Genomic DNA, 9,524 nt, shown 5'->3' with positions numbered 1-9,524 from the left:
TTTCATGAAATGGCTAAAAGTTGCCTAACTGGCCCCAGAGTTAGGCTATCCAAAGTCAAACCAATTTTGCCATGGTCGTACAGCAGCCGGCTGTAGCTAATTGGCAAAATAATTTGTATAACTCAACCCACCTGCAAACACACACAAGAGTCACCCACATCAAACCACACTCTGAAACCAACTCACGTTTGAATTCAGTCGCCCGAACCTTTAAAATGTTTCTTCCCAGGGTAGGGCTCAAGACTTGGTTCGTCCGGCAACGCACTGCCGAAGTCATAGTAAAACTCGAGTTGTGTTCTGATTCTGAGGGGGTCCCTGGTGAATTTTCTATCACAAAAGGGGGACCCCAGCCAGCCCCAAAGAGTTTGGAACCTTTATGGTGCTATAAAGAACCCTTTCCTAAGGTTCTATAAAGAACCATTAATAATAAAGGTTCTATATAGCATACAAAATGGTTCCTCTATGGTTACAACCCCTTTTGGAGCTGTATAGAACCTATTTTTATGGGTCTTTATAGAACTTTTATGGAGAAGAGTTCTATAAATAAACCTCAATCTCAAAAGTTCTTTGTAGATAATTTTTAAGAACCATACAGTTTTTTAAAAATATTCTCGTTAGCCATATTATATAATAAAAATTCCTTGGGCGTTATTGGGTTGATTGACAATTTAAATCAGGTGTGCAACATGTAGAACAGCCGGGGTTCCTTGTGGAGAGAATTGAAAAGCATTAATTTATACCATACATGAGTATTTCACAAGACATGGCTACTGGCCCTTAGTCATATTTAATACATAACTTTGCAACACAACATATTAGAACAATTGGAATGACGCTCTCATTCATGGTTTGCTTGCACACAAAAAAGATGTGAGGAAACAACTTACCAAAATATTTGAATGAGCCACCACCCCTAAATTTCAATTATCACTAAACTGCAAAGAACCATCACCCTTACCAAAAAACACTTGAAGAACCCTAATTTGTAAGTGTGTACAGTTTGCAGTCACGATAGAAATCCCTAACAAAACTATCTGTTTCACATACTCAAAACAACCATGAGAAATGGTGAATGGAGAATTAAGAGGGAAGAGCTGCTGGGATCAAAGTCATGCTAAAGGTGCTACTCTCCTGCCAAAACTTGCAATCAATACAGGAATCTTCTCCCCTACAATGTTTGATTCTGATGGTTGGTGTTTGTCTTGAATAAGACCCCCACTGTATGGACTTACTCACGGTAATGATGCAGCATTGGGAATGTATATTCTTCAGACAAAGACCACCTCCAGGGCCATGCAGGTCCCACCTGAATAGTCATCTTATACCACAGCGGGAGGTGTTCTGTCGCTAGATAATGCTGATGAGATGATATCTATGACTATGTGAGTGAGAACCCTAATGTGCCTGTTCTTAAAAAAAGTATATATTTTGATTGTATTTTCACTTTTTACTGGGTTGATTGATTTGATGGTGAATTCATTAATTAGTGATAGGGTGTAGCTGCACTTGGTCATACTCAAGCACGTTGGTGTACATTTAAATTAAAATAGTGTATCTCTTTTACACCACCAAACTTTTTATTTTTACTCTTTGGTCCCCTCTTCACCTTGCTGTTACATTCAGCACCACTGTAACACATATAAAACAACAGCACTCTACAAGACAACACAACAGCTTGTAAAGACAACACAGCTGTAGGCCTCTGGATCAAATTCGCCACAGCACCAGGTACGGCAAAGAACCTAACCCAAAATGGCACATATTGTTCAATGACATTCAGTGTGGGGCAGCTGATGTAGGCTAGTGATACAGAGCTAACATGATGATCCTGAGCATTCTCCTCCTTGTTGCCTGGAGCGGGAGCTAGCACTGGCAGGTCTGGTTACACAGATTGGGAACAGAGTGTACCTCCACAGGGGTGTCAGACTCGCCAGAGCCAAAAGAGAAGATGACATGCAAGAGCTGAGGACAATGTCAAGGTCCTTTTTCCTCATCCCCCCAAGTTCAGATACTGTAAGGTTATTTCTGAAGGTTGTGCTGAAGGTTTTGGGCGCCAAAGATCTTAATTATAGGTCATAGTGCACAAAAAGTGACCTTGACCTCTCGTTGTTCTGACTTTATTATCAAAGTTAATCATGTATGTCATTAGCTGAAGCTGTATGATCCTTGTTCCCATGAAAGTGTGTGTATCGGGACTGAAATTCACCTCAGGGTATCACACATTTCTCTCATCTCAGTTGTAGCAAACATTTCACTAATGTGTGAGACGCAGTGGGTAGGTTTTGTTTAATCTGAGTGGTAACCAACATTATGCCCTCTTGAGGATACTAAGTTCTTTCTGGTTATAGTGGCTAGTTTTCCTGTAGCTTATTCAACCAAAATCTGAATTCATCCAGGTCAAGACAAGTTCAAACTCATGTTAAATGTCTGAGTGAGTTAAGCAACTAAATATTCATGCCACAGTAGGACATTTCAAGGATTGTGATTGGGGATTCATTAAAGTAAATTACAATCGGTAGTTTTTTAATGCCCATAATCATTAGTTAGGTTATGTTTTATTCACATGACTAGTCATCAGAAATACTCTGTTAATAGGCACCATTATTCCAGAACATGAGGCATAGGATACATTCAAAGATCAAAGTGAATCCACATTGTCAGAAGGTGATTTTCAGCTAGTGGAGCATTTTCTCTATACGGAAGCTCTGACAATACTACTTGTTGTTAATGGAGGTGAGTTCAGACACAGGTGCAGGATTGTGCCAAGAGCAATAGGCTAAACAGGTCTAATCTAGAGGTTGACTCATTGCAATTGAGTTTAAATCAGAGTCCATGACACATTTGTAATGACCATTGCCTGGTCTAGCTGAGGGGGCCTTTTGAATTGTTGAGCCATTGTCTTATCTGCACTTTCACCTTTATTTACAATAAATTTACAATAACGATGCAGATTTTCTTAACTCTGTGAAGATTAAAGGGAACTCCAGGGTTAGCCGTCCCTGAGTCTGGTTATTTATACGTCTGAAGGTTAACAATTAGGTAAGTTATGGCTGAAGTTCATGCAAGAGGCTTTATAGACAAAAAGAGTGTAATGCATCAATCTACGAGACTTCCAGGAGGGCCAGCCTACTTTCTGATAGAAAATGCAATGATGTGTACTGAACCTATCACCCATAATAAAGTATAATGTGCCAATTGATGAAAGCCTCTGAATAAGTAATGAGTGATATACAGTGTCGAATGCTTTAGACAGGTCAATAAAAAGGGCAGCACAGTGTTTCTTCTTATCATGTCTCTTCTTCTTATTCTTCTTGTGTGTGCGGGTGGGTGGAAAGGGGGTTTCTGGGGTGTTTAGGGGAGGAGTGACTGGTGACTGGTGCCAGTCTTCACATTGCTCAGTTACAATGACATGGCTTGTGCTGAAGAGGACTCTAACATCTACGCTGACCCCTTATAACAGCCGTTGCCATGGTGACCCAACATAATTAACAAATTAAACACCTTGGTGTTCCTCAGCTCAGACACATCAAGGTCTGGTTGGTGAGGTGGAGAGAGGGGGTGGACCGTAGGCTGAATCCCAGACACAATGCTGGTTAGGGTAGAGGACAGGGGTGGAGCCAAAGTGGGACCCAGGTGGCCACTTGGAGCGAAATATAGTGTGTTAAAATAGGATCAGGGCACCTCTTAATCATCATTAGAAGGCTAGACACTTTACAATAACTTCTATGTTATCACATTATACCATTTCCTAGTTCTGGCTCTTGTCATTTTTCTATTTACATTATAGTGAGGGTAGCAGTTGTAGCTTATTGAAATTCAGCTCATGATGGTTTGAAGAGTCGGAATGTGCTTTTTTTATGCTGTGAGAAATTCAACCACATACTGTAGGTTCCCTATCAAAAGCTTCTTTGAATGGTCACTTCTTATATAAACTATGGGCAACCCTTGCATTTTAAAATATTGGTATTAATAATATATCCATCCCTCATAATAAAGCTGTTACTTAATTAAAGATGAACCGTTTGTTGTAGGTTATGTACATGCATTGTGTTAAATTGTTTCTGTAACATTTTCAGTTGAGAACAAGGGTGTGATTGTATGCTTCAGGTTAGCCTCTAGACTTCGTTGACAGACCATTGATAAGGTCCCTATCCCCACACCCAGCCCAGGACAAGGGCAGCCAATTCAGTAGATTTCACCTCCGAGCATGGCCTATGAGCATCGACCGAAGAAAGCAATTATAGCTCAGCTGTTCTTGTAAAGGGGACTTTCACAGGCAGAGAACCCCCAACCCTCAAAATTGTCAGAGTGCCAGAAAAAATGAATGCTATTCTTTCATTTGTTCAGTTACCAACTGAAGGCGTGCTCTATTTAGGCTATCAAGATATAATTTAGCCTGAATAGACTATAGGCAATGTTGTTCTGTGTGTCCTTGGCTGTATGGGAAAATGTACTTATCATCGCAACAATAAGTTGAGTGTGCTATTCCCCCATTCTATTATGTCTATGGAACCAATTGTTACATTAGAATCATTGGCATTATTCTATTGACCAATCTATGAATGTCCACTATCTTTCCTATTTGATACATTGAAAGGGTTTATATCAAACATCAACCTAGGATACCGACAGTGCACTTCCACCAGCAGAGTCTTGAAAAGCCTTCCTGTTCTCAGAACATCTTAAACATTAAACATGGACAACTCTTTCAGGGTGAGACAGTGGAGGCATCCAATTGTGCTATTAGTAAGGACAAGTGTTGAATGCTCCAAAGGCCTACATGAGGAGTGTTTAGTGGGGGTCCTAATTGGCAGGAGAAGGGTGTCTGATGCCATTTTTCCACATTGGGCTTGAAGGAGAGCAGCAGCTGTGATAAGATGGGCAAGAACAACAAACGGGAGAGGAGTGAGAGAGTGAAAGAGAGTTAGAGAGATTGCAGCTGTCTGAAAAATGTCTGGGAAATAACAAAGGACTAACTGTGGACATTGGGTTACCTATCTGTTAACCTGGAGGCTCATCCATGGAATACCATGATGTCACTTAAAGAGCAAGAGGGCTTGATGTATGGTTTAAGTCATTTGAAGAGGGTAACACCCTGTTCTGGACTCCAAATGGAGGCATTTTTGTTGACTGACTCGTGTTAGTCTGTACACTACCACATATTTTTAGAAAGTCGAGTAGCATGACATAAATAGTGGGGAAAGCACAGAGGTGTATGCAAAACAGCTCTCTCTTCTAAGACAACATCACACACGCACAGCTGGGATGAAGGAACATGACTGATTATGCTTTTCAACCCTCCAAAAGAAGCCATATATTCAGGTTGTGCGATGATTTGATAAGGGCCACGGTTGGCTGCGGTTCTTGAGCAGACAGGATGGGGGTGGACATGGGTGTTAAGCAGTCAAATTTGTGATTTTTTTTGTTGCCAGTTCCATTATGACTGTCCTCAGGGCAAGCTTGCTGGCGAGATCAATCACAGATAACATACATTGGTGCTGAGGGATTTATTGACTCATAATGAGATACAAGACGTCTATTAGAAATAGCATGTTAGTGTCTCACAACATGGACTAGGATCTGCCCAAAATACATTTTCTCATTCTAGAGCCGTTAGTGAATTGTTGAGTGAGATTATGGCTTTATATTTGGGATATCCTACAGTACAGTGGTGTTAATGGTGTTACTACATGAATGGTGTTGCCTCAGGTGAGTAGGTGGGTAAGTAAATACATTAAATATATCAAATTACTTGGCCTGTATTGTCTCCTAAAGCACAGAATGACAGGGGGTGACATGAGTGTGCAATATCTCACAGTTTTGCGGTTGACCACTGTCTAGCCAGGAAACACCAGAGCATGGGAAACTATTGAAAAAGAATACATGTGAAAAGAAACTGTAATGGCACTAAATATGTATAAATATGTTTCCACTGCCTATGCAAAAACAGGATAATATGGACATGACAGTATGATTTAAAAAAAAATATATGATTATGAGTATAAGGTCACTATGATTGATGATAAACGAACTACTGTTACAATTTAATTAATAGTTAGAATATAATATTTGTATTTATTCTTATTTTATTTTTTGTCGTTCTTATTTCTTTCGCAGGCATCATAGTTGAAGCAGTCACCATCACAAGATCTGAGTTCGATTAATTTGTCTAGATAGGCTTCTCAAAATTGAATCTTCCTGTCTGGTTGGTCGTGTTTACATGGATGGCTAAAATGACAGCGTCTTTAGATTGGAGCCTGCAAACATTTTTATTGATTGTGTCAACCAGGGTGTATATCAATCCATTTATCCCATTGGTAGCAATTGGTTAGCGTGTTATATACGATATGTAAGGTGAGATCCGTTTTCTATTTTATCTGCTATAGCTAGCTAGCATAACTTGCTAACTAGCTTGCTGATAGTGGGTGGGGTTTCCATTCGCATTAGAAATAGCATACTAGAGGTGTTTTTTCTTCAATGTGTCATTTTTAACATTTCTGTTAATCTCAGTTCGTGTTATGTCATTGGTAATCGGGAATAATAGCTTTAACTAGCCACTTAATAATGTTGCATAGCTTGAAAGTTAGTTAACTATGCTGTTTAGCCTAACTGATAGCATGCTAGCTAACTAGTGTGTAAAACGTAAATGTAGTTCAATGGCAAACTTTAACACGTTCTTGTCTCCTGTAGGGAACACTAATATGGATGTAGTGAACTTTGCTTCCTGTGCTATTGGGAAATGCCTGGACACTTTTTGCCTTCTACTAGACTTGGTCATCTGGTTTGTGAATTGGCTAGGCCGACTTTTCTCCAACATGGGTTCATCAATGCACGACCTGCAAGTGGTCCCGAGTGGCTCCATCTTACTAGAATACTGGAACTGTGCACTGTTCTCTTTCCTCACTGTAACAGAGGTGGTCACAAGCACAGCACACGGAGCTTTCAATCTACTGGAGGGATGGCTTCAGACCTTAGGAGGGGTGTTCGAGAGTTTCAAAATGGTGGGCCACCTCTCTTCTCATGTTGCATGGCGCACCAAGGAGCTGCTACACCGCGGATTCCTGTCTGGACATACTGTGCTTAAACAGACTTGTGACGGTTTTAGCATTGCGTTCAGCCTCGTTCTCTACTTTGTCAACACTATCGTCAACATTCTTCTCATTGGTACCCAGAACTGCTTCTCTGCAATGGTAGGGGCCTGGGAGGCAGTGTCAGGCCCCCTGCATAAAGCCTTGGAGCTGGCCCTCACACTTCTCACCTTCCTATACAGCTGCCTGGTGGGCACCTCTGTACTGCTTTGGACACCCTGCCAACTAGCTCTTGAGTTTCTGGGCTCCCTCGGTCATGTCTTTATCACAGTATTCATGCTCAACATCTATGGCTTGCTCTTAACAGCAGTCATTGTTGCATTGACCTTGCTATATCTCAACCCAGAGTTGCCTCGTCATGTGGCCCAGCAATGTCTTCACTTTGTCAACACAATCCCAGGAATGCTAAGTCTACAGAGAACCATCTATAGACTTTACCTGCTGGCCATGGAGCAAGCTCAAGCACTTCAGGACAATGGAGCTGGACCACAGGCTATGGGGCAGGTGGCCCAAGCACGACAGCCAAGGGGCAGAACAGTACAGACTTCTGTGGACCAAGGTGGAGTGGGGCACCTAGTTCTGGATCAAAGGGCCCCAGGTATTCCTACTGACCATACAGGTACCCTTCTTCCCCCAGAACAGACTGGAAGAGAACAAGTGGAGTTATACTCAACACTTCAACACTTCGACAGTAGGTGGGATGACATCAACCTTGACCCAGACCAATACCACCACCAGTCTACAACAAGGACTACAGTGAAGCAGCAGCCTGCCTCTGGCCAAGGCAGCCAGGCCCCTCCAGTTGACACTGGCCTCCTCAGTCTATTGAAGGAGCATGAGGAGAGGAAGAAGTGCGTAATCTGTCAGGACAGGGTCAAGAATGTGTTGCTGCTGCCCTGCCGCCACCTGTGCCTGTGTCGCCACTGCTCGGCCATCTTACTACAGCAGCCCCCCCAGCAGCACAGCTGTCCCCTCTGCCGACAGGCCATCACACAAACCATGGATGTCTTTCTCTGAGGGAACTGGTAGTGCCCTTTGGGGTACCATTTCAGACACTCCCCCATAGTTAAAGAGCGGGACACTGATAAATACATAGAAAGAAATGCAGCCAGTCTGAAAACAACCCCAGTTAGCATAATGGGGATGGCTTCAGCTTGACTTCCAATGGGCTTTAAAAGAGCTTCTGCCATATTACTTATTTCTTTTGTACATTTTAGATCTACGAACACTGAAGGGGAAGATGTTAAACTCAGGATAATGAGTGATGATAGACCTCCACAGTGTATAGCTGTGCTGATAAAACAACTCTTGTCCACTGTCATGTAAAAAATGGTACTGTATGTATGGTGCCTATTTAGTGGGGTGGAACATTCAGATTCACATGAATTTTATAGAATAGCACTGACTGTAGAGTTTTGTTGGTTCTGTGCAGTACATTGCTATCCATGCTCTGACCCAAATAAGCCCATAGGGTTTCTGATGCTCACACTTTGCTTCCACCAGTTCAATTAATTCATATTGCAGCTTGCATTTTAGGTGTTTGGTCCTTTAGTTTATATAATGTGGACAAATCCTTGATGGTTTTCCACAGTTGCACTAACTATGTTGCACTGGCTACGAAGCTGCTGTGCTGGCTTGTACAGTGAACAAAATATTACATTTGTAATTGAATAGACGTTGAATACATCCAGTTCCATCTTTCAGGCACATACTGTAGGAGCGCTGCACCTGTACTGTCATATATTTTATATAGATAACTTAGAAATGACTTATAGGCCTATAACAATGTATAAATTGTGAAGATGAGGAATAATCCCATTTGTTTAACAACTAATACATTCAGAGTGAACTAGACTAACGTTGCTCTAATATATTTCAAGGAACTGTTTATCATCCATACTGTATATGTATACTGGCAAAATGTTACACTACCTTAAGTTTGTGTTATGATTTGATGCACAAGGTCATGCATTTTTCTATGTTTTGTACTTATGAATGTTTTTTTAAAGTTATTCAGATACACGTGTTGTCTATTCATTACCCTTGTCAATGTTTTTGTATCATATCAAATAAACATGCAACAGGCTATGCCTTGTAGGCTATAGTTCCATATTATTCATGTGTACTTGCAAGTGTGTATTTATTCATCAAAACTAACGAGCTGAAATCTTCAGAAGTCCAGAGAGGACATATTCATAAAAAATATAATTCCCTCGTTATGTGGAGATCACTACATATGAAAACAACTTGTGTTATGTTAGGCTTCTTGCAGACAGCCTACAAGACAGCCTCCTGACTTATCAGCCTCTGAGGCTGCTATTGAATCTGATCAGCATGCCAGGAATAGAGCACGCCCACTCTTGATCATATACATAATGGACTGATTGCTAATCTGCCTGCAAGGAGCTTTACCTATGAAACAGCCTAGAAGGCAGC

The 9,524-nt window shown here is 41.3% G+C and overlaps 1 protein-coding gene across 2 annotated transcripts; it reads left to right on the top strand.

Annotated features, from left to right (window-relative positions):
* Positions 1-5,466: 5,466 nt before the first annotated feature.
* LOC118391094 (E3 ubiquitin-protein ligase RNF26-like) lies at positions 5,467-9,203 on the top strand. 2 transcript variants are annotated; one of them, XM_035782110.2, is made up of 2 exons: positions 5,467-6,349; positions 6,691-9,203. In XM_035782110.2, the coding sequence occupies exon 2, from the start codon at positions 6,702-6,704 to the stop codon at positions 8,103-8,105; it is 1,404 nt and encodes a 467-aa protein (XP_035638003.1). In that variant the 5' UTR covers positions 5,467-6,349; positions 6,691-6,701; the 3' UTR covers positions 8,106-9,203. The 2 variants fall into 2 exon arrangements, with proteins under 2 accessions (XP_035638003.1, XP_035638002.1); XM_035782109.2 differs by having other exon boundaries at positions 5,468-6,354.
* Positions 9,204-9,524: the final 321 nt, after the last annotated feature.

Source organism: Oncorhynchus keta, chromosome 12 (assembly GCF_023373465.1).
Source record: "Oncorhynchus keta strain PuntledgeMale-10-30-2019 chromosome 12, Oket_V2, whole genome shotgun sequence".
Lineage (NCBI taxonomy): Eukaryota > Metazoa > Chordata > Actinopteri > Salmoniformes > Salmonidae > Oncorhynchus > Oncorhynchus keta.
This window is presented reverse-complemented; position numbering and strand designations above follow the sequence as displayed.

What these genes read in the sequence shown, in the direction of transcription:
- LOC118391094 (XM_035782110.2), top strand. Translation starts at nt 6,702, where the DNA reads ATGGATGTAGTGAACTTTGCTTCCTGTGCTATTGGGAAATGCCTGGAC.